The sequence below is a fragment of the Dermacentor silvarum genome, chromosome 8 (assembly GCF_013339745.2).
Source record: "Dermacentor silvarum isolate Dsil-2018 chromosome 8, BIME_Dsil_1.4, whole genome shotgun sequence".
NCBI classification, from domain to species: domain Eukaryota; kingdom Metazoa; phylum Arthropoda; class Arachnida; order Ixodida; family Ixodidae; genus Dermacentor; species Dermacentor silvarum.
This window is the reverse complement of record NC_051161.1, coordinates 36,740,417-36,766,639: the sequence shown is the minus strand read 5'-3', so window position 1 is coordinate 36,766,639 and position 26,223 is coordinate 36,740,417. Positions and strand designations below refer to the sequence as shown.

The following is a 26,223-nucleotide window of genomic DNA, read 5'->3' as shown; positions in this document are numbered from 1 at the left end:
CTTCTTTTTTTTTCAAGGTTATCATACTGCTTCAATGAATGCTAGCCTCCATTCAGAGGCGGATGCGTATTGCGCCTTCCGAAGTACAAGCACTAAAGCGAAACATAGACGTAATGTCGAAAAGCCCGCAAAATCATTCGTGCGTATTGCTTTGGGTGTAAAACAAATGGTGCTTGCATGTAAAGACGAATATGTTGAGCAGTCTTGAGGTAGTGCATTGTTCAAGAGCTCGCATCAGTATAAATAGATTAAACTATTGCAGAACTGTTTCCTTAAAGAGCACATCTAGTTGAATTTTTCACGAATAAACTGGTAGTTATCCGTCTTCTGCGGAGTGGAAATCACTGCTGAATCCGTTCGAAGCGCTGGAGATCATTTATTGATTTAGTGAAACTCGACGCTTGCTACTGCTGTCTCTGTTTAAAGATTGATATGTGGAGTGCTTGTACAGAATAAACTTTTAAGCTTACATTTCAGTAGGTTCTTTGCCCATACGGATTGATAGGGCACAAGCTAACACACGCGGAAGCAAGTGGAGACATGGCGACGCCAGCAGGGCTCAGTTTCTCCGACTAGAGTCATATGCAAATTTCGTGGTTCTCGACGCCATGTTAACTCAGTCGCAAAGTTTAATGAAGTTACAGGCAGCAGCGCCCATTGTTCGCCTAAGAGTGATTTAAAATTCAGACTGCATTTCGGCGCTCAGTGAATCATTCACTGTAAGCTTCCAACCGGCCCAACCATTCTTTTTCTTTTTTTCTTTTTTTATAACAATGCCAACTGTGTTAGGTGCAGTAGCAGTTGTCAAAGTTGTTTTCTACCTTATTTTAAGGAAAGTATCACCCTAGAAACAAACGCTGTCTTCAAAAGGATACCTGTGCTGGCTTTCAAATCAGTAGAGCCAATGATTGTTGCACAATGCGCTTTTTAAGTGGAATTCTAAAACGTGTAACGAAGCATGCCTACAGTTACGTTTAACAGCCAAGTTGTTGTGGCGACTCGGCGCATTGAAAAACGCCCACTCTGAGATGTGCATGCAAAATGTCAACAAAAGTTTTGACAAACCACCGTTTCATGTAGCAAAATAAAATATGGAGGGATGTTCGACATTCCAAAGATTATACATTAATAATGCTATGAGTGTTTGGGGTTATGTGGAGAGTTGTAGGAAATTAACAAAATTATGTGCTGAGTGTTTGTTCTGTTTGTGCTGTTTATGTGTTTATGTGATCGTGCGTATCATAATTATCACACAGCACCTGGAGAGCAGTGCCGGGTGACATGCCAGCCTAAGCTCTCCAGCCATACCACTAAAGCTTGAATCTCTCTCTCAAAGTAAGGTTATTTGCGCATTAGAAGAGCGCACCGTTTCTGAGCGCTTCGGCATACTGTGACGGCACATAATGTGAATAAAGTTTCTTTTAGAAGGAACATGGGGAACAAACTTGAAAGTCGTAGGTGTTTTGCGGCCGCAGTAGAAAATTACCTTGTAGATTCATGCTAAATTAAGTTTTCCTTGATGCTTGCCGGGACAAGAAAAGGTGTCTCGTTTGCCAACATCATAGCAGCAGTGAAGTAGTGCGCGTTAGATTAACATTTAGGAGGAAATTCTAACCGAAAATTATTCTATTCAAACCCTGTCGGCGACAAGGATTGCGTTTCCTCAACGTAGAGTTTTGATGACTTACTGACCTAAGGACAATGCGAGGACCCGTTTCTCATCTGTAGACTATCGTCTTTAGACTATCATCTTTAGAAGATTACTTTTTTTGGAACTCTCTAGTACTTGGAAACTTTTAAAAATGCGCACTGTTCTACGAAGCCGCTTTATTGTTCCCTGCTGAATAACTTAACCTTTCTAACCGAGGCTAACCTAATCTAACCTAACAAAAAACATCGCCACTGTGTACTGTTCTACGAAGCCGCTCTAAGGTTCCCTGCTGAAAACTGCGTTCAACTACATACATTGACGAGCTTTTAAAGTTCATGTTGGCGTATGTTTTGCAAAAGTGCTGCGCTTTCTGCGTCATACCATCGTTTTATCGCGTATGTCATGTTAATGAGCCACCAAACAATACTCTCCAGGTTTGACTAATTAGTGCCTCTATCTTAGATAAAAGCTTGTCGCCGTAAAATTGTTCCCTACTTCAATTTCTTCCTACTTCCATTTAACAGTGTACGTCTTCGTCATCCTTGCTCCAAAATTCTACAGAAAAACTTCTAATACAAGACACTAGAAAACTTAACACTAGAAATAAAATGCCGTTCAGTGCGCACTCCACGAAAAAATGAATAAATAAATAAAGAGACGAGACAGAGAGAGAGAGAGAGAAAGGAAAATGAAATAAAGAAAGAATAGCACTTTCCCGATTTCTCGCCTCAGGGGATTTCTTTTGGTGAGCAGAATGCCTCTATTGTGGTCTCCTGAGCGGCCACACCGGGAATTCAAAGCGACAACTATGTTTGTCGCAGTTTTCTTCCGTCTGGCGGGTGTTGACGCGAAAAGAGACCACGAAACCTCATTCTTTCCCGAACCCTGTGCGTTTGGATGCACTTTATTCTCGAGAGTGTTCGAGATTGAGTAAGAAGAAAATGAAAAAAAAAAATCTACTACGTCAGTGCTACTCCTACCGTAAAATTGCGTTTCTTCTGACGCGGTTTGTACTGCGCGTTTCAAATTTACGGCTTTTCCGGACACTTAGTCATGGCGACGCTATTCCACGATTGGTGTCGCCGAAATTTATGTCGCCCATCGCCCGCCTTGAATTTTTTTCGGGGTGTGTTTTGTGGTCTAAGCAAGAAACAACAAAATATTTCAACAGAGAAAGCAGAGTTGATATCGCCATTGAAGGTAAAGGCCTCGACTCGCACTGTTTATCTCGTATGGCTTCTGTGCAATGTGTTGCGCAGCGTGGGAAGCTATTCCTGGTTATTTATGAAGTTCAATGTGAAAGTTTGAATGTTCGCTCCCTCCAGCTACACATTTATATGTTCTTTGGTCGTGCGCCACGTGACCCATTCATTTCTCTAGGACGACGGCTAAGTATGAAGTTACGCCACATGACAGCCCACTATATAATTACCGCAAAAAGGTTACGATCTGCATATGTAAACTAAGTGCTGTGTGTTGTACTTAAGTGTCTCCATAGAGGAATGGTAATCAGCGCAGTTTAAGTTCACCAGCATCTTTCATAGTGATCTCAATTAAATGTAAGGCACAATTAACGCGAATACATCTTATTAAGCTGATGAGGACGTTTGCTCACTTTAAAATCGCAGTCGTGCGCATTAAATTCTAGCAGCTGGCTATACAGGACTGCCATTAAAAAATTCTGTAAACGACACGCATTCATACATTAAAAATTCGCAGCCAATATTGGACAAAATTTCAAAAGTTCGGTTGCATGCCCCCCCAAAAAAAAAAAACAAAAAAACAACGAAAGTGATTCGGGCAGGAACTTCCCAGAATGAAAGATGACAATTCGAAGCTTATAACGAAAAGGTGTATTACAAATTACATTCGCGTGGTTTCATCTTTCTCAGACTTTTTCAAGCTTCTCAATTTGCCAAGTTAATTGAGCTTAAAAAGAATCGCGTGAAAGAAACTATAGTATAGCTAGCGTTTACTGAACACTTAAGAAAAGAGCGTAAGTATAGTGTTGAAAAAAAAAACAAGAAAAAGAAAAAATACGTAAAAAACGCGGACTACACACGACGCAGTCTTTTAAAAAGCAGCAGAGCTCGCCGCGTAGCCTCCTGAGGAGACACTCGTACTGCTCTTCAAGCTTTCAAGCATTCAATTTTTTTCTTCTTTACGAATCGTCTAGCGTAGCAGCGGTAGCGGGTAGACCTGCATGCTTTATGAGCTAAAAACGGACCAAGTAGTCAGCGAGATCACTCACTGTGCCGTGTGCTCTTGAAGCAAAAGAAACCCACGCGCGCACGGGAGCGAAATGACAGCCCTTTCTGCATATCTCGACAATTCCGGTCCGCAACGTTGCAAGTCTGACAGCGTTATAATATGTATGAACGGAGAGAAAAAGAAAATCGGGACGACGTTGCGCTTATCTTGTCCTTATGCACCCACGCGTCCTTTAACGACGTTTTATTGCCCAATCACAAAACGGCGATATTTATGCGAACGAAAAGAACGAGCAAGGACACGTTCCTGCTCGTAAGAAAAATGAGAAGAGATGCAGAGAGACACGGACGAAGGAGACGTTCGTTTATGGGTCTCCGCCTACGCCCGCGCAAGGAACACTGCGGAGTTGAGCGTAGCATGTCATAAGACAGGCGGCACTGTCTCTTTTAACCGCAAAGCACTTTTGTTGTTCGTTTTGTATGCTAACCGGTGTAGCACGTCGATGTTTTTGTTCGTGCACGTTGATTCTCATGCTCCACCGCGGCGGGAAGAATACTCTTCAGCTTTCAAATGATTGCGTTCACAATGCTACCCCCAAGTGGGGGAGAAAACTGCTTAAAAGAATGTGCGACGCAGCGTAAACCACCGCAGGACTGCTTCTCACGATGTTCTAGCCCATGAACAAACTGCCTATCCGCAACGGATGAATGAAGTCTACCAGTATTAACAATATAGGGTTCATGGAGAGTCTTGTTTAAAATAGGCAAACGAGATCACTCGAAAAATGCTCTAAATGTGCTCACAGTATTGCGAAAGGTGAGAGTGCGACATGACACAAAGCAAAATTGGCTATGTGGTTGCAAACGTGCACGCACTTTTTCTAGGATTAAAGCACACGCGCACAGAGAGACAAGCGGCGAGATAATTTCTAGAAGCTCAGGGGTCATATAACTCGCTGAAGATTGCGCGGTACAACTAATCACGACAACTTCGTCAAAAACGCTTTTCTTCGAAATGTTTCGAGATGAAAATCTCGTAGTGCTTTGTACAACTAATAGCAGGGATGAAATGGTGTGCCAGAACAAACGCGAGTATGATAGCGCGCTTTGGTGATTCGTTGATTACGCTCCCCCCCCCCCCCCCTCCCCTCCTCCATACGCTTCATATTTCATATGGGGAGGTTATGAAGCCTGCCGATTGTTTCGAGAACCGTGGAAACGTCAAGCCTTCGTTCCTGCGTTCTTGGTCGTCGCTTTCCAAACTATGACTCTGCTCTGCCGTTCTTTATTATATTATTTCTGCTTATTTAGTGGTACGAGCCACGACCATTAAGTGTTTTGGATGTATCAGCCCCATCGTATGATAAAGCGGAAGCAGACGCCGTTTTTAAACTGATGGCATATCCAACTGGTTGCTTCACAGCGCTCTGGCAATGCCACTTACGTCGCACAAGGCAGCTTTGAAGCTGTGTTACGAGAATAACACAACTTAAAATTGGTACTCATGCTTCATAATTACCAATGGAGATCGCTAATGCACACATTATACCTTTATTGCTGCTGTCTTGCGCCGCCTTTGAAACGCAGCCAGAGTGATCCAGTTTTTAAACCATGCCAATACCGATACTCCACTTCAAACGCCAGACATATTCGGGCACTATTGGGTCGGCGGTTAATTGACTGACACACCATCAGTGAGCGACAACCTGAAACTAGGCGTCGCACATCCATGCTAAAAAGTGCTTGAAATGTCTCGTTTGGCTGAAAAAAAAAAGTGGTGATATAAAATGCTGTTTATTTGTTAATGAGTATAGTCTGCATCAAGATTTTAGTCTAGCTTGTTTTGATAACCTGATGTCATATGGCAAACCACGTGTAGTTATGGAGCCTATTTACTGCGAAAACCAACAAGCAAATACAGTTTTTAGTCAGCGCTAGTGCGGGGTGTCTCTCTTGTTGCAGTCCACGTTTTGTGCGCCTCTTTCAGTTGTGCTTATGAAGTGGCGTTTTATGATTACGTTTGTTCTCCATAGGTGACGCGACAGTGAGCTGGCCCTTGCGCTGTTCGACAAATATTGCGCTCTTGTTTGGGAACGTGGGGCTCATGTGGACTATCACAAATGGTATTGCTGAAGAGATCTGGTGATAATCATCGATAACGCCTTCAATGACTCTGCTAACATTTGTACATACGCGAGGTATTTTTGACTGAAGGCGCTGCAATGTTTCAGGAGATGCTCGATGAGCTGCATTCGGCCAGCAATGGTTCAGGAATATCGTTCTTTTCTCGTAATGCGTGTAGGAAGTAATTAATTTGTGCATGCGCTTTCACTCCTTGATTAAATTTATCGCATGAATGAAGGTGACATGATTGACTCTGGCCTAAGTCTATACTTCATCTCTCTGTGATTACGAGAACGTGTCGGAAAATACTCAAAGGATCATCCTACAGCGTTTTCACTTGGGCTGGTCAATTCGTAACTCTTGTTAATCACCATAATTTTAACAACGCAACACAGGACACAGAAAAGAACAGTATGACGGAGCGCTGGTCTTGTGGTTCTTGTAGAACAGGGTCCTGTATCCCATAGTTAAAATACTGCTGCTCCTAATACCACCTTGACTGTTGTTTAAGGAAGTGGGCACAGTTGCAGTTCTTAAGGACAACATACTTGGACAAGCGGCTGTAGCCTGAACTGATGCTTATAGTTCTATAAGTGCTACTTATAGAACTATAAGCACTAGCACGCGGTAACAATGGCCGACTATGGTTGTGTATTTGTGCTCTCCTTCTATCTCTCTCTCTACTTTCCTGTCACTTTACCTCCCCTTCCCCTCTCTCCCCAGCGTAGGGTAGCAAACCGGATCTTCCGTTTTGGTTAACCTCCCTGCATTTACCCTTTCATCTGTCTCACTCAGCAGTGTCTCGGAATAAAATGATGCAACTTCGACACCTTATTTCAAAGTACACGGTAATTCGGGACAGGAGGAGACAAACAATAAGGGCCGGCCACGTGCCTGGTGGTCGTCGGGCGTCCAGATGCCGCAGAGCACGGCCGCGCGGTCCAGATGCAGCGTGGAGGACCAGTACCGCTGGCCGGCCACCGATCCGACGAGCACGAACCCGTCGCGGTAGCAGATGAGCGCCATGCGGCCGTCGTGGCTCCAGGCGAAGTCGGTCACCTGGGTGTTGCGGTCGTTGATGAGCTCGATGGACCAGCGCCCCTCGTACTTGATCCACACGAAGATCACGCCGCTGCTGTCGCACGACGCCAGCTTCTGGTACGGCTCGTTCCACTTGACCAGCGTCACCTGCGAACACCAAGGGCGCGCGCTCTGATGAGTAATGCGAACATGTACTACCGCCGCGCACTGGTTAATTGAGAAAGTTGTGTATTGCTGTTTAGGACATTTGAATGTGTTTTGTAAATTACGAGTAGTTCTTTGGTTGTTTGTCCTTTTGGTCGTTTCACCGTTAGAGAGTGGTATTTGTGCACATTGCATCAAAGACCCCCCGCCTTCTCATAGACACATCTTTCTCCCCTATTGACCCTTTTCGCGGAGCAGTTTGCTCTAGAGGAACGAGACGGCGCTTTCGGCGGCGCGCCATACGTTGTCTCAGCGAATGCGCACGAATACGAAACTAGTACTGCTTCTGCCCTGCTATTGTGCGACCAGCTGTCGGAAATGCAAACTGACTTAGCTTATGGCAAATGGCTTGGCAAATGGGTTAGCTTATTCACTGTGCCCAATTCATGCTGCAAACTGTGTACGACAAAGGAAAGACGCGTGCGGTAGTTTGCTGCAAAAATAGTGATTCACAGCTATAGGAATGAAATCAACCTGTGTCGCCGCTGCTACATAAGGACTGCCTGTGTTGCCGCCCTTCGCGATGCACGGCTTTCCTAGAGGATCGAAAAAGATAATTAATCTGCCAGTGCTGTATAGCTAACCTCCAAAGAAAGGACTTCAACTCCGGAACGTCGGCACTTAAGAGGGAGTACCGCTCGTCACAAACGGAAGTAGCGCCACTTACTGGCATAGTAAGCTTCTCGCACGTTATCTACACACATCCACGCCTACTCGCACGCATACTTATGCCCAGCCTACCGCCAACGTATCAATAATAAATGAGGGGGCAAACACTCGCATCAATGTGCCGAAGCATGATTGACGGCGACTACACCGACAAGATACGAGTGTTTGAAGCTGAACGTTTCGTGACGGTCCACAGAGTAAGCGAAGGACTAGCGATAATACGTCGTTGCTACAAGCTAGCGCAAAGTACAGAACATTTGCATTCCAAGCTTTGTGCGCAGCAAGAACAAATCTATTTCAGCAGAGCACACCCACGAGTGATTAGGCTGAAAAAAGATATGGCCGCACGGAGGAACCGAGGAACTTTACTGAGTCAGAAACATGACAAGCCGCTGCTTCAAAATGTTTGCCAAATAAAGAACGAAAAGCACATTGATCCCGATATAATTCATATGCGGAAAGGTTGGACAGCTTGGAATACATTTCCAGCCCCGCTTTTAGTACAAACACCGTATACGCTGCTCACGCCGTTTGGACAAGGCATAATGAGCTCTGAAAGCACATACATGTCCTCCGTGGCTGTAGTCAAAGGATCGTGTCGTGCACAAAGCCACCGTCTACGATATGCGTCGAAACGGAGGTTTGCTGCGCCGCGCCGGCGTCACGCGCTTGCATTGTAAACGCAGAAGCAACGGAGGCACCTGAGGCAAGCAATGGACACGTCACTACGTGATCAAACATGGCAGCGCTCACGGGAGCGCCGCGAAAAGGGTCAATATTACAGCGCAAGCTGTTATGGGCTCATTCCAATAGCCGTTTCGGTTCGCGATGGCGCCGCCACCGCCGCCACGTAACCGCTATCGCCGGAAATGCGAAAAAAAGTAACCGGCCTCCGCCGGGATCGAACCCAGGCCTGCTGCGCGGGAGCCGGATACTTCACCACTGAGCCACGCAAGCGCTTGCTATCATGCAGCAGAAAATGCCCTGTAAACGCGCCCAAGGCAAGCGCGGAGGCGCATACGACCCGAGCCTCCGCCAGCTTGATGGCGCCATCTAGTTAAGGCGCCTGCAATCACCATGTGCGCAGGCGCAGACGACAAGATGTGATTCAGACGAGGCGCGCAATCAACGCGATCTCAGCCTCCGTCAGTATGATGGCGCCATCTAGTTAAGGTACCTCCAAACGCAGCGTGCGCAGGCGCAGACGACGAGATGCGATTCAGACGAGGCGCGCAATGAACGCGATCCCGATGTGAGATGTGCGCCACGTATTCTGGGCACCTCTTCGGACTTCGGTACACGTTATGGCGTCTCCTCGCAAGGTACGAACCGCTGCTGAAGAAGCGAATCGTAGGGCTACGTGCGCGGCTACAACCAGGCATCATCGGGCTCAGCAGACTGCTGTACAGAGAGCATTACAAGCCGCAGCTCGCCGTAGACGCCGGTAGGACTGTTCAGATAGTTCTCCTCAAAACAAGGCGAAGAGACTTTGCCGCGAAGACCCTGTGTACGTGGTGCCGAAATTGGAGCTACTCTTGAGCCGCTCCACCAGCTTACGCTGTGACTGTGCTGCGTGGGCCGCGCTGGCCTGTGACTTTTTTAAAGTGCAGCTTACCCGTCGTGGTGGTAGCGGCTGCTAAGCACAAGGTCGCGGAATCAAAACCCGGACGCAGCAGTGAATTCGAAATGCAATGGGGGCGAAATGCAAATTCGATGGGGACGAAATGCAAAAATGCCCGTGTATCATGCATTGGGCGCACGTTAAAGAACTCCATGTGGTTAAAGCTAATCCGGAGCCCCCAGTATGGTGTGTCTCATAATAGGTGGTTTTGGCCCGTAAAACGCCAATACATTTTAAAGTGCAGCTTGAAACTACAGGCGAAAGCGTCGCTGTTTCAGATGTATAAGGTCACATTAGTTGAAAAGCAAATTTTAATCCTGGGTTGTACTGAGTTGCCGTTGAGATAACAGAAACCGTAACTATCTTAAAGCGCCGCTATAAGAGACGCCTTCAGGAGTGTAAATGTCTGAGGCGACGCAGTTATTTCGGAAGTTCTGTCCATCACACTGCCACTCTTGAGAGGGCTACATTTCTTACAGAATTATTTTATACTTGAGCAGATAATCAGCATGTAGGTATATTGGGACTTGAAAGTACAACGTTCAAAACCCAATAGTAAATCTAACGCACAGAAGACGAGAACGCGAAGCGATGATGATAGTTAAATACAGATGAGGAAGATGAAGTCCATATAAATGCTTACGATACGCTTTTTCGCCAAGCGAGCATTGAAGTATTGATTGTGCAGTAGTCTTGGTTTTGTTAGTTTCATATTAAGACATTGGTAGGTCATTATTATGATGATGTAGGGTTCCGTACAGGCTATACAGAAGAGGCGAGTGGAGTAGAATTGCTGGTCAAGAGTTCCTTCCTTCGAAAGCGAGGTAGTTGTGAGCCAGTCTACCTCGAAACTGACTCACAAAAAAGCAGTCGCGTCTTTGGACGCATTAATGGTGCGCACAGACGCCGTGGCAGCCAGATAAAGAAACACACGAACTTGAACATGGAAGTCTAGATAAAAATACGGCGCCAATAAACGTGTTTCCTAAGCCCGCGTAATCAAGTCGTTTAAACCAACGAAACCATAAACCATAGCCAATAATCGATGACTCTTCATCGATGAATCGATGACCATGTTTGAAATGGCGCTTGTTACAGGCACAAACATATTCATGTTACGCTACCTAATAGCCGACCATTCCCAATGCTCAAAGCTAATAAAGCAGGTTCAAAATGTATCTAGTTAAAATACTGCACAACGAAAGCATCGCTAGAATCGAAAGAACGTTCCTTCGTCCCGGTAAACGGGTGGTAATGAGCAGGCACGAAAAGGAACAGCGGGTGAACCACCGTACCTGTCGATGGCTGGCAAGCATCCTAACCACAGCCCGCTTCCTCTCTTTGTCCCAAATTTAACCACCCTCCCGCACGCCCCCGCGGAGTTGCGGGAAACGCAGCTACTGTGACGGTCGATAATACGTGGCAAACGCTGATGACGCCTAATTGTGCTCGCGGGAGAAAATAGCCGCGCGTTAACATCGTGTCCGCGGGGTCCGTTCGCATATGCGACACAGGAGGGCCAGCGCTAAGCGTTTTCCACTTCCGCTAGCGAAAGTTTTCGCCGTTGCACGTCACCGCCCTAACGAGGGTAACGGTCAACCGCCTGTACAGTCGATGCGGCGCTGCAGCGTCTTAATTATCTTCCGCTGCCCCGTGTGACGTCAGTAACGTGAGCGACGATAAGACCAGAAATGAACGGGACCTTTGGAAATTAGCCCGATGACAGCGCAGCAGCGAAGTTGATTTGCTCTCCTCTGTGTGACCTCGCCAGTTAACGTCACGTGCTTAGCACATGCCATGCACGTAGGCTATATCTGTCGCGCTTGTCTTGCCCCTACCGGAGCAAGGCGAACTCACACAGGTGCTCGCGCCCATAATCCCCACATATCATTTGGCTAGCTGCACCCCGCTAGCGTTGCACGTGGCGACTTCTTTATTAAATTCACTTGTAAAGATCAACAATGGTTGAAAAAGAGATGTCTCTCGAGCCAGCCTTTCAACAATGGGACTTGTCTTGGTTGAGGCAACACCGCCACGGATTCTCGATGCCGTGTGTGGAGTAGGATGACAGAAGAGTTGAAATGTTCAAAAACGAAGGTGTTTAGTTGTGTTAGCAACGGAAAGGGAGGGGGAAGCTGATTTTTTCAAGTGGTAATATTGATTATATAGTGGTAATGTTGATATATTTATATTAATTATATAGTGGTAATATTGATATATATGATTTTTTCAAGTAAGAATACATAAGAGACAAGAATCTTTAAGTGTAAGCAGGCCAAGTCAATCCCTGGGACTTAATTTTTTCGTGAAAACAGGAAGAAGTGATACACTGTCCTGGGAGTTAAAAAGCAAGCTATAACAAAACTTTAAAAAGATAACAGAAAGTGAGATGTATGAAGAGACCCCCCGAATTCGGACTCACTGCTTTCATTTCACATTTGGTCGACTTAACTAATCCACGCTGCTTAGCACGAGGCCATGGGTTCAAATTACTTAACAGTCCACATTAGGAATTAGAGATATTTAAAATGTACTGAGATAATGCAGGAAAGAAAGAAAATGCTCGACACACGCGCATTTCCTTCGCACAGGCACTTTTATTTTTATCAGGACTTGCCCGCGCCATCGACTTAACAATGCAGGGATAGCTGTGCTCTCGCGACGTTTTAACGGTGAAAATAATTGTTCAAGTTTGATCCAGCTCGGAGGGTGTGCACGTCCTTCGACACAAAGCACCTGTGGCAAACCATCGTCGTAAAGTTTATGCGCGCAGTCCAGCACGCGCCGAAAATCGTGCTTCCACACCGCAGCGAAACGGAGGAGGACCGCGCGCTGTATCCCCGGCAGTTTAAAATTTTGGGCTGTGTGTGGAATCCATGACTGGCCCCCCAGCGCCCTTGCACGGAGCTGTGGTTGCCTATGGAGCAGCTATGCGGCGGCAGTAAGTGATGAGCACATGACACAACGTTCAGAGGGCGAAACCCGCCGACTAGCAATGACAACTAAGCGGTTTTTTGACTGGTGTGACTGCAATGCCAGAGCACGCGCAGCTGCAAATAAATGGCGTGCACGCAGATTGTATACAACCACGGAACACGCTATCGTTATATACAGAGGTCACGAGAGGGCCGTATAACACTCCTGTATTTCCGTATACTCTGAAATGAGCTGCAGCACACTGCGGCTTATATGCGAAAACATGCAGACAGTGAACGCAGAACGGAGATAAACATAGTCGGAACGACTTCAGTTCCCTGAAGTGCATTCTTCAGTGCGCTGAAGACCATCGAGTACTTGCACACAAAAGCAAAAAATAATTAATCTTTGACGGCCTCGTGTCACAATTAAAAAAAAAAAAAAACAGGTAAATGCAAGAAGACACAAGGACGTCGAAAGGACAAATTAAGGACGAGAAAAGAAAAAAGAGTATTCAACCTTATGCTGGCTGAATAATACTGGCGGCTTGCTTAGACACGGGTGCCAGAATTTCCTCTGGTAATGACAGCGTGAAACACCACAGGACTCGCCATTACGCCGATAAGTTGACAGGTAACGTACTCAGTAAGCTGATTTGTTGACAGCTGTTTCGAATGCACGCTTCTGTCTTTCTCGCTATGTCACGCCACTCCTTGTAACTTCATTAGGCAGCCCCGAATGACAAACAATGCCAGTAGAATAATCGTGTCGAGGTAGCGTGTCGGCGTCGCATGCCTCCTCACTACCCCGAAAGACTGAATAGGAAATAGACAGGCAAACAGCAGCAGGTTCCTGGCGCATACGATGTATAAATAGTTATTTTTACGCCACGCATTGAATCTTTCGGTCTATCTGTTCTGAGCGACTTGCCAACTCTTTCCGAGTGTTTTATTCATGATTGTTAATTCTTTCGGCTCGTAAGTGGCAGTCACAGTTAAAAGGCTCCTGACATTCGGACCGTGCTCGTTCGGCCACGCCCGATCCAGGGCGTGTTCATATGTCGTGTCGTCGCTGAAAACGAAATAAATCAGCAGGTTCTGTGGCCTGCAAACGCTTAATCGAACTGCCTTTGTACTCACTGACTCTCTCTGCCTTTCGTTTTTTTTTTTTTTTTTTTTACGGCGTTTGTCGTCAAGCCCCCTTTCCCCTCTCCTCTAATTAGCTCTACGCATGTGACCCTGTGCATAATTTGAGCCTCGGGAGCGTTCTTGCCCGCGATTCCTAAGTGGCCCATTCCGATAACCACGATGGCGCGTGACGCGCGGCATTCGCTAGCATCGCTAGAGACCCGTTTCCGGAACGACCATTTCCCGCTGGCTTTCCCCAGCTCCAGCGACTGAGTCACTGCTGCACACGTCACTGGTTGTACCGCGTTTCTTCGTTTGTACACAACGTGCACCGCATAGTACCGCTCAAGCGCCTGCAGGTTTGACGCTTGTGCGCAGACAAGGGGAAGTCACCTTTGCGCTGAGACGTAAGTACAAAGCTATGCTGGCTGTGCTGCAACTGAGATTGGCTGAAACGTGTTTTTTTTTAATTTTTTTAATCAGGTAAGATTTGTGCACGACGTGAAGATACCGGTCGAAATAAAAATAAAAGTACCATTCTACGAGACAGTAATGCCACAAGCAATACCGGGTCGAGCTGAGATGCTTCCGATTAACACGTCTGATAGTCCAGTAACCCCATTCAGGGTTACTGGACTTTTTAAAAAGTACGGGCCTGGACTGTAGGCTTTGAGTAGATCAAATTGCTTGCTAAATATTTTACATGCTTCTTCTCTCGTTAACGTCATCCAACATGTGCCTCTTTATTCCCTCTTTCTTTCCCTCTTGCCCTTCCCCCAATGCAGAGTAGCTGGCTAGAAGAATGTACCTCAGGCTGACCTCTCTGCATTTCGCATCATTAAAGTTTTCTCTCTCTCTCTCTTTGCTAATGTTGTCACGTTGTAGTCACGGTGAAGTATAAGACGCCGATAAAAGCGTGAGTTAATAATTTAACACATTATAGGACGTTCTTGTGCCCAAAAAGCACAGGCAGTCGTTAGATTACACCAATAGCAGTGAGCACAGTCGTCGGCAGTCAAAATGTGATCTCGCGGGTCAAGTCCTTCTACTATTTGTACATGCAGCAACGTAAATTTGACCATGCCGTAAGGCTGACAGTAAACTCTGCAGTGCCGTCTTCGAGTCGCAGAAAACGGCCCATTTGTGTGTTGGTTTGTCATTAATAAAGTGTAGTGCGACTCGAAGCGCTGCGAGTTCTGCTGCCGTCGACGTTGTCAAGTGAGATGTTTTCATCTTGAGACTGGTGGCTTTTTCTGTAATCACGACAGCGGCGGTAGAGCTGTTCTGCAGGACGGGTAACCGCTAATTGTTATCTGGCTACCAATGAAATCTTAAAATCATGATATGAATGCATCCATACTATTTTTATGCATATAGACATAAGCCAACTGCATCCTCTCAGTCCTTACTTTTATCAGTAAAATAGAAGTGTATCCGTATATTGGCTTTATTATCAGCTAGGTGTTCCCTCTATCTGCAGACCATACTGTACATTTGCTGACAAGTTCTTTACACTTTAAGCTTAGACGCTGCAAATTGTTGCGCTTGCTAATGAAAAAAAAATGCCGTATGTTTAAAGCGAGCCATGAGTAAAAAGTACCAACTGGCTTTTTTCGCGGGAAATCGGGGCAGGAATGGAGACGTCAGGAAGCGAGCGCAGAGGAAAAAGAGTCCGTTTCCTATGGTCTCTTGTTGCCCTTCTCGCGGCGACATTCCGACCCGACGGTTCCTTATCGCGTTCACGGCTTATATGTGCGCGCTGGCGAATGCGACGGGAGAAAATGGGCAAAAAGAACAACGCGAAAGATGCGGAATGGGCCGAATGGACAGCTGGAAATGTCGCCGGTGGGAAGCACGTCCTTTTTCCTGCACGTTATTTTTTTTATAGTGCGCGTCATTTTTTTTAAATACAAAAATCGTGCAGGACTGGGAACTCTGGAACTATTGTCGGCCACAACTTTGCCGTAATAAAGAAGCTACTTAAGGTATCCAAAAACGATTTACGTATTTCACCAACCTAGAGAACGTTTTTGTATAGACTGCTTTGTCGATGAGGGAGACAAATATAAAGGACGCTCCCGGTGCATGACATGACATGACAAGAACTTTATTTGAGTCCTGAGGAACTGAGATCTAGGCGAGCCGAAGGCTCCCCCAGATTAAGTCGGAGGCTCCGCCCACGATGGGACCAGGAGACCAAGTCCCATCGCGATGTCGTGGGCCCTCTGGACAGCCTGGAGTTGAATTTGAAGATTGTTGCTCTTGAGGGATTCCTCCCATTGCTCTTTCGTGATGGGTGGAGAGGCGTTAAGGGCTGGGCACAACCAGAGCATGTGATCAAAAGAGCATGAGTCATGACCACATTTGGAGCACGACTGTGAATGGTCAGGGTCTATCCTGTTAAGGGACCGGGGAGTGGGATACGAACGGGTTTGCAGAAGTCTGAGTGTGCTAGCCTGAGGTTTGTTCAATTTGGGGTGGAGGGGGGGGGGGGGGTGGAAATGTCCTCCTGCCGAGACGATAATGGGAAACAATTTCGTGGAAGGTACATAATGGATCTTTGTGGATGTTGACCTCGTTCCGAGCCTGGCTACCCCCGACAGCGTGGTACGTGAAATCGCGCGCTATCCGGTGGGCCTGCTCGTTAGGATTACATCCGAGCGGGTTAACTGAGGCATCTATATGGGCTGGGAACCACGAGATGTGGTATCCTCCTTCGCTGCTCTCCCGATTTCTTTCAAGTGCTTTGTTCACAATATTGTTCGCCTGTTCAGACACTAGTGCGGCCGAGAAGGATCTAACTGCTGTGCGTGAGTCCGAGAAGATGATAGGGGGAACTTTTGCGCTGTGAAAAGCCAGAGCGATCGCCGCTTCCTCCGCCACATGTGCAAACTTAGTATAGACAGAAGCTGCATTAAGCAGGTTGCCCTCCGCGTCTACAACCGAGACGGCGAACTTATCCCCACTGTCATATCTGGCAGCATCGACAAAGAGGGCCCTTAGTTTGTGTTGATTGATCTTTTTAAGGATCGACTTGGCTCTCGCGAATCTTCTACCCTCGTTATGCACTGGGTGGATGTTTCGCGGTACGGGGTCAACCATGATGCGAGTTCTGGCTTGCTGGGTCAGGCTAATTTTGGTCCCCGGTTCATGTCTGGGTTGGATACCCGCTTCTAAAATTTTGATCCCTGGCTTAGAGGACGACAATCTTCATTATTTGAGCCACTGTGTGAGCTTCTGGTGCAACCACTGTTTTTTTTTCTCCATCGCATTGTTCAAAGCGGTATAAGCTTGTTATGCATTTTGTCCTATGAGTTGAATATATACGGGAAGTTACGCGCATGACAATGATGACAACAGAGAGGAGAAAAAAAATGAAAACCATCAAATAGACCCGAAATGGCACGGCCACTACTGTGAACGTCGCTACCTTACGCATGCGGCTAGTGTAGTATATTCAAGCGAAAACGCCTGCCCAATGAGATCAAGGGGGAATAATTCTGGTCCCATGTGGTGCAAATTTATTCCTGAACCCTTTAGTACCGTGTCGCAAAAATCCATTTGTTCCTTTGCAATGTCAATCAATTAATCAATCAATCAATCACTCAATCAATCAATGTACGGAGCTTAATGACATCAGAATCTAGACAGAAAGATCTTGGAGACTCACCTGTTGCTATTCGGTGTAGCCGGGCGGATATAGCGGCCACGCATTATCAACCTTGGGTAATGATGATCACAGGAACCAAAATTCAACTAAATGTCTGATCGCTAGGACCATTGTGTCCTTTACTGCAAGATGTTCCGCGCGTGTAGTGGTTCTCATGATCGTCCCTTGCATCGCCCCACTTCGCAATGCATTCTTTCACTGCGCACAAAACGTACCTATAGCACGCTGTCTGCCACCATGTCTGAATGTATGTTTTTACCTAATATCCATATCTCGCAGATGGATCGCCGCATTGCACATTGTAACGTTTTGAATTTTTCGGGCAAATATACCGGAGCTTACCGTTCACGTCTAGTACGAAGCATCTATTTATGGCCCGTCTTCTTTATGACCGTTCTTTATGGCAACAACGATCTGCGTGCCTGCGTTCGTGGCATAAGATATTAGACTGATAGCGAGCATGGTTTTTCGCCACAGCTTTGAGCAATTTATTACCTTTTGTGAAACAAGGAGTCGTCGTTAAAGCCGACGACGTGAAACGTGAATCACGAGAGGGCACTTTGCTATGTTTAGACTGGCAACAGGCATATTGAACACGGCAGTGGCGAGGAACGCAGGTTCGCGCGCTTCCACTCGCTTCGCTTGCACAACCGATGGCGTGACTCGACACACATTTTATGGCGCCCGCGGATGCAAATTCGACGTATCTTTGCAAGGCGAAATGGCTGCTTAAGATAGGTTAAGTGTTAATCAAGATTTTCATTTTATTTGATTTCTTGGGACTTGACAATGTGCTAATGCGCGTATTCGCTTTAAAGGAATGACCTTGTGACATTACTGAGCAGAACGTATCGTGAAAGCTGTGGCAATCGAGACGCACTAAAAGCTTGTTTGTGTGCAAGCGCGCTTGCGTGGAGGTCCGCGCGTGGGATGTGTGTGTGCGTGTGCGTGTGCGTGTGCGTGCGTGTGCGTGTGCGTGCGTGTGCGTGCGTGTGCGTGCGTGCGTGTGCGTGCGTGTGCGTGCGTGTGCGCGCGTGTGTGTGTGTGTGCGTGCGTGCGTGCGTGCGTGCGTGCGTGCGTGCGTGCGCGTGCGTGCGTGCGTGCGTGCGTGCGTGCGTGCGTGCGTGCGTGCGCGCGTGTGCGTGTGCGTGTGCGTGTGCGTGTGCGTGTGCGTGTGCGTGTGTGTGTGTGTGTGTGTGTGTGTGTGTGTGTGTGTGTGTGTGTGTGTGTGTGTGTGTGTGTGTGCGCGCGCGCGCGGGAGTGAATTCACTCAAGAGACATTGTAGCACGTGACGTGCGTTCATTTAAGAGTGTTTTTATTCATTGAAATTAATGGAGCAAATAGTGTTATGTCTCTTCTCCAGAACCGATTGCATGAACTGTGTCAAGTGTAAAGATTTGACACTTTTTCTCCAAAAAAGAAAAAAAATAACAAATGGAACACGGTTGTGTCCATCCAAATCACTGATACAAAATCTAGAAAGTAAAAGGAAACGTATTGCGGTCACGCGCAGCAGTCCAACAAACATGCTTGAAGAAAAAAAAGACTGTGCACTCTTAAGTCCAACATACTTCTAAAGAAAGCTTTTTTCCTTCTATAATGACCTGCATTGTCATGTTCCTAGTTCCTTTAATTGGATGTTATGTTAACTGTTAGCTTGTTTATTACCCAGATAAAGGCGACCGATAGTTCTCGTGCGTGGGAACGGACCAACCATCTTGCAACCCGGCACACTAAAGAGTAAATTGAAATGTCTTTGCAACATCATTTACTGAGACAAAAAGGCACTTCGATAGATTAGCTCAGTGCGTTTTCATAACAACACGGACATGCGTCCACGCGTGGATTGAGAAAAACGAAAATCGGTACGGCACTTTCGCACACAAGGAATGCAATTTTTTTCGTCATCACATTGCCAGGACTGAAAATTTCCCTTTTTTTTGCCTGTAACGCTTCACAAACATTTCAAGTTGTCCCAGAGTGAAGACTCTTGTCCTCGATCAATTAATTTGTTGTAAAAAAACACCCAGTATAACCCTCTATATTAATGTGATATGCGGGTTAAGTCCTGCCGCCAAGCTCGGTTTACTTTAGCTTTAAACACAACAGGAGAATGAAAAGAGTTATCTCTTCAACGGCGCTGAAGCGTTTATACTCCACAAGGGTGGCATAATTGAGAAATGCGTAAAGTGCTAAACTTTACACGACTAATGAGATTAAACCCACAAGGAAACTACAGCAGTGGAAGGCTTAATTTTTTAAAGCGCGCGAAGTAATTTCCATCCCCGCCTTTCCTCTCGGCCTCACCAAAAAAAGAAAAAAATATATTAAATTTCAAACAGAGAGAAACTTTTTCGCTTGAATTGATGAGCAGGCTTCGCTGTCTTCCTCCCATTCGCCGCGACTGCAGCCTCCATAAAGCTCCGACTCTCTTCTTCCAAGCTGTTCTGCTTTATAAGCTCATTTAGCCGCAGCGGGAGTTTTTGAGAGATTAAAAGCGGTAAAATATGCGCGCGGTTGGCTGAAGCAGCCCGAGGAGGCGCCGCTCAATGCCGTAAAAGAATTAAAATCAGAGAGCAAAGAAGCGGGCGCGCGGGGATGAACGCGAAGCAGCGAGAAGGCGCAAGGTGGACTGACCGGGTCACGGAGTCTGAACCGAAGGCTGGCCGAAAGCTCGTGAATATTTGAAGAGGGGGAACGGGGCAGCCCTTTCCGCGATCAGGGCGTCGCCGACGTCCCTTCGAGCTCATCAGCGCTATAGCCGCGCCTCCGCGCTCTGCACAGCGAGGTGAAGAACGCTGCTGTGTTTCTCTCACACCAGTGTATCTCTCATGCATGTCGCCGTGTGCTATAGACAACCCTCTGCTTCCACCTGGAATGGCTGACAGGCGGCCCCACGTGAGACACATGCAGCTGTGATGAGACACTCGCACACCTTATCTGTTTCTGCCCGCGCTGTAGTGACGAGAGGCTAGTGATGCTCTAGGAGGTTGGATAGACTGAACAGTCGTACATTATTAGAACAAACGTTCTGGGTCATTGTCCCCAAGGAAACTCCGCACAGAAGGCTGTGTTTGTGCTATTCAAGTTCCCGAGGAAGGGAATAGGTTTGGGCATGTTGGTTATTCACCGTAATACAAATAACTCAGCTCGTGTCCTGTCTCTACTTCTCCCTTGTCCTTACTGCGCTATACTATTTGAATTACAAGTTCCTGAGATCTGCGGACCTTCATAATAGACTATAAGAACGCCGCTTGCTTCCGCTGTATATTGTACGTGGTTGAAATTTGTGCTCGTATCTCTTTCTTCATCTCTCTCGTTACGTCCTCTTTATCTTTTTAACCACGTACCCTCTTGCCCACGTGCGGGGTAGCCAACCGGAACTACCTCTGGTTATTCTCCATGTCTTTCTCACGCCCTTGCCATTCTCTTATTTCTGCCGGGCGGATCTGGTCCGCCATTGTCGTTCTCGTTGTGTCAGTGAGGTCACGTTCGAGTTACGCCTTCGCGAGTGGACGCTGGCTGCGCGGTGCGATTAGCTACGCACCTGCGACTCGAGCGGCGTGGCCCTCGCTTACCGCGTACCTCTCGCAAATGTCCCAGTGGTATATTTTACGCCCACAAAAGCCACAGAGAGCTAAGTTCTTCGAGCTGGTCGGATAGCTGCACTGACATTCGCGGACACGTCCGAGTCGTTATCGTGTCGTGCCCTATTTCCTGAATTCTTTGGTTAGGCCGGGCGAACTTTTCGGCATTTCGAAGAAAATAACGATAAAGGAACGCTAAAGCGAAAAGTGAGTTAGCTCTATTGAAAAATTAGGCTCCAACAACAAGAAAAAAAAAAGAAAGAAAACAACTCTTGTCGTGAGAGGAAGCTTCATGAGCCAGGAAAACAAGCTAAAAAAAAAAATAAAGAAGGTGAGTGGCGACGCTGCCTTAAAGTTCCCGCACCCGCTCACCTTGACGTCATAAATGTTGAGAATGTATGATCAGACGCAGTTAATTATTTATCGAGAAAGGTGGACTAAGTTGTAATATAAAAGGGCCAGATTAAACTTAATAGGATTCGAGAACATTTACTGAGCCCCAATGGCCGAAATACGAGGAAAAAACAACAACTTTGAAGTCTACGACATCACACTGAAGTATTGATGCTAAAGTTGTGGTACGAAATGAAAAATTAAACTTTGATCTGAATTTTCTTCTTTTAATGAACCTCTTAGCGCGAAATTAATGACAATATGGTCGCGAATAGAGATGCCCAAATAGCGAAATTTTCGGATCAAACCAAATAAGAACATTCGAGAAAACGACCTCGGAATATCGAAGCGAATATCGAATATGTTCTAATTTGCAAAAAAAAAAAAGTAAGAATTGCGTACAGTCGGTCCGATTAACAACAACAACAATAAAAAGGACTATTTTTTAGATTATTTGAACTGTCTTTCGCTACTGGACGTCTGTTCAATCGAGGACCTTGTGTATAAAATATTACTGATTTCAACTATATGCTACACCATAACGATGATGTCAATGTAACAAGGAAAGAACACCGTCAGCTCTTGCAATTTCATTGCTATTCGATTCGGATTCGAGATCTGAGGTGTTTTTGCCTTTTACCGAGTTATTGGCTCACGCGACAAGGTAATATTGCTAGGTTGTAGGCTCGCAAAGGACACAGACGGAAAGGAACACACACAACAGGACGGGCGGTAGTCTTATGTGCTGCTTGTCGTTTGTGCCCTTTGCGCTCTGACAACGCTGTCAGCGAAATAAACCAGCTCGCCCAGATCAAGGTGTTGCAGCTAATACTGTAAGAGAAGCGGTGGCTCCGAATTGGCCACAGCTTCAGTGACACTCGACGCAGTAGTCAAGACAATGTCTATCAAAAGCTAGCAAAAATTCACCTAACACCAGCCACGCAGCGCGATCGGCTCCTTTGTTCGCGTTAAAATAAGAGAGCAAGCGCTTTGTGCGAAACAACTCGGCGGACGTTGTCTTCCAATCCCTAATACGGATTCGCTACCACACTCCGACTATATTGCCCGGAATTTACTGCGGCGCGGTATTTCCCTGGATCCACTGCGTGGACTTCGGATTTGTATAGACAGGGGACAGGAGCCGCCAGGGACAACCAATGTTGACTTCGTCGAGGGATTTAATCAGGCACGCCGGTGAACAGTAAACTAACAGAATAGGAGAATGGGGAAGATAGGAGAGAGAGAGAGAGAGAGAGAGAGGAAAATGAGGAAATGAACAAACGTGATTGAATACGCGTCTGCTTAAAGCGGGGGCGTTCGGGAATTTCCTGGCTGTTTTTGGTGGCGCAAGCGGGAACTAAGCTCTTGCGCAGTGAGCGCTAAGCTCGACCATCTCGGCGCAAGAACTGCATAAAGAGAGCCAGAGTGTACCTTTAACGCCACGCTTTGTTCGATCCGACCTGCGGGGTCGTATAGTTGCAGAGACCGGTCCGCGCGATCTGCTGCAGCTGCTGTTAATATACTGGTGCTGCCGCTGCGCGAGTGACGAGCTTTCGTCGCTTCGGTTCACTGGCTTGCGTAATCCCGGCGCGCGTTGCGGAAAAGCGGATCCTTTTCCGACAGGACAGGACGGAGGGCACGAGAATGGTCTTTGCGTCGCGCTTGGCTTGGCTCTCCACGCTAGCCTGAAACTATGTGCTAGTGACACGAGTGCTCATGTGTCCTGTCACGTGTACATGCTGTTAACACGTGTACACGTGTACTGGTGGCATGAAAGAAGCAAAAGTAAAGAACCAGAGCAAAGAGAGAGAGAGAGAGAGAGGGATGGAAGGGAAAGAGGAAGTTATGCACATCTAACGAGCATGTTGAAATCTATAGATGAGGCGTTCAGCAAATGGTATGCGATGATTCACTTGTCCCCGCGATTGCAGTTACGATTACGATTATATTTTGTTGCGTCTTACGGGTAGCCGCTACGAGTGGCTTTTCGAGTGTCTTACGAGTGTCACTATTATTGTGTTTCGAGCGTCTTATGAATGTCGTTAGATTGTGCTTAGATTGCGGTGTATGGGTTCGTTACGATTGCATTTCCGAGTGTTTTACGATTGCCGATATGATACTCTTTACAAATTTGACACAGTTTCACGATAATTTGTTTTCCTAGTGTCGTTTTGTCAGGATTAAAGTAGTTTCATAGTGTGCTATACTATAATCCACACTTGCAATAAAATGTCGCAGCTTCTATGAGTTGTGCGAGACGTAGAATAATACCGTTATTTAAGGTCTCAAAAAAAAAAAAGACATGCACTGCAAAAATGCTCCCCCGGTTGACTTTTTCTGTTTTGTAAAAAAAGCAAAACTGAGTAGAATGTGATAATAATTCTTGAACCTCGGCATGTACGGAGTACTGCTTACTAAGCCAAAGCCTGAACACTTGGCACGAGTGTTCAATAACTTGCTGTTAATTCAATAAAAGGTGCACTGACGGATTTCATTTTTGTGGGACCCAGTAACAATAAATCTACCAGTATAAAAATATTTTTTTTATTTAGGAATAGTGCCAATCTCACATGAAATTAAACCACGAAAGGGGTTACTCCAAATACACCTAAATAATAAGTCACACGGATATTTTAACAATGTTTCATAGAATACTGGTTTGAACAATGATATGTTGATTCTATAATGAAAGTAGAAACTACAGGTTATACAACAGTGCAATAAACTAGGAACAACCGTAAAAATGGCAATCACAGTATATATAAAACGATAATAAATCGGTACGTTTAGATAAATACAATACAAGAATAACCACCGAGAGCACACTATATAGCTTGTGATAAATACAAGAAGCAGTTGCGATTGGTCTTTTCATGTAGCATCAGCAGCATTTTAAACTGCAATAGTGCAATAAACGTCATATATTCCAGGCACTGAAACGGAGGAGGTGTTTGGGCAGTGTAACTCAAAGGGCGTCCTGAATATGATGACGCTTTTGCGTAGAATGAAAGCTATATAGTTCTAAGCACAATACCGGCACTATGAGCAAATTAGCATGAAGTGCCTTTACGAAGTCTGCGCTAAACGATAAAAAGAAAGAAAAAAAATGAAAAAAAAAATCAAGGTGCCGATGCTTACTTAATATTTCACTCTGCAAGTTGCGTCAGACGCTGGGATAGGTGGAATAACGCGAGCCGTAAACAAAAGCACTGCCTATAAAGCCCGAAAAAAAAAAAACGGCTGCATAGAAGTGCGTTTATAGTACGTGCAAAAGGTTACCGCGCATCCCAACCCTGTCCCCTTCTTTGCGTTTCATCTGCGTGGCCGCTCACCGAAAGGTTTGCATGTTTAAAGGGCTCCATCAAAGTTTCAATGAAGGTCGGCATCACGCAGTGCGGGGAGAATGCGATTGCTGCGTTTTTGCATTCTTGGACCGGGGCGGAGCACACCCGCGCGTGCGTTACGTATCGGGTCACGCCACTTTTCCGAAATGATAGGTTTCGGTATAGGTTTTGAAAAGGGCTGGTAACGAAGCTGCGGTGGGGCTAGATTTTTTTTTCTTACTATTTACTCCGGTAAACTTCCGGCCACTTTGCGAGTCTATAGGGCTTTGCCGCACCATGCGTTCATGTTGCCGTTGTTTACTATAGCTCGGCTCCTTTTCATTCTTTTCTGGTCAGCAGCTGGAGGATGGCTGAGAAAGGAAGTATAATAAATGAAACAGCTGTCACTGCCAGCTCGAAATGGCATGCTCTTTATTTGTCCGTCCGTCCGTCCCTCCGTCCGCCCACGTATGTGTGTATGGATAGACTTGCTTTTATTTTATTTATTTTTAAAGTGTTTGTGTGCAGGTAATCGCTTTCTAGAAGGAAAAATCATAGTCTGTGATGGATCTGCTTGCAAATGGTATTTGCCATGCCCGCTGAGCGTATTACCTTCGCTCTGTACCGGATACTAATCCAGCCCAGCCTTGTTGCTGTCCAACATCCTCTTTCAGAACGAGCTTTTCAATCAAAGTTGATCGATCCAAAGAGGAAAGAGGACATCAGAGAACAAAAAACATAACCTGGCGCAATAACGGCTCTATTCCGTCGCGCTACTCGCGTCACTGCATTCGTCGCCGAGAAGTAATACCTAGTTTCCATTTCTTGCGGCTTTCCCTCGAACGAAACGACAGAGCGCGGGACACACTGCGTCTCATTTTAGTTCGTTCCGGCCGTTTGAGCTTCAAAAACGCTTTGCAAGAAGGTGCGTATAGGAGCGGCGCAAAACACCACGACACACGAAGTAAGCGGGGACTAAATTTCACAGGCCCGTGCTTGAAAACACGCGAAAGAAACGTCACGCTGCTGTCGCATGATACGAAAATAAAATGAAATAACAGAAAGAGATGCACCGCCCTAACAGCTTGCTCATATGTGCTGAAAGACAGGCCCGTCGCGCGAGCACTTTAGCAGGCTAGGCGTTCCACTTGAGCGCGTATCAACGTTGAGCAAATTTTCAAAGACAGAGAAGCAAAAGTGGAAGCGAATCAAGGAGGGCTCTCTCTCAGTGCCGTTCCACGCGAGGCACCAAACCGTGCAAAAAAATAAACGTATAAATTAGGCATAGAAAATACTCCACGCTGGCAGGACGGAAAAGAGAGCGGACGTTCTCTGTGATGTGAGTATTTGTCTGCACGTCGGCGCTGACATTGCGTGGCAAGCAGCGGACGCATCTAGAGTCCGCGCAAGAAGAAAAAAATAGAAACTGGAACTCTAAAATCCGGCTACGCAGTTCCCTGCAGTGGTATACAATACGAAGAGGTCAGACCCATCTGATCAGACTTTCAGCTATGTATTCTAACGTCACGGCTACTGAATTCGTCGCACGTACTTCTTGATTATGGATGCCCTCAATTCTCGCAAGATCGCAAAGAACTAAGAGCTCTGGAACTACTTTAGTATGGTACAGCCCATATGACTGATCACGATGTGGTTTGTATTACACCACATGCTATTCTGTTTATT

General features: G+C 46.3%; 1 protein-coding gene across 1 annotated transcript in view; it reads right to left on the bottom strand.

The window, feature by feature from the left end:
* LOC119462076 (tubby-related protein 4-like) overlaps nt 1–26,223 on the bottom strand; it is a 206,640-nt gene that overhangs the window by 42,946 nt on the left and 137,471 nt on the right. Inside the window, exon 2 of the mRNA XM_037723423.2 lies at nt 6,880–7,173. Within this exon, the coding sequence (XP_037579351.1) occupies nt 6,880–7,173 (294 nt within the window). The remainder of the gene's footprint in view (nt 1–6,879; nt 7,174–26,223) is intronic.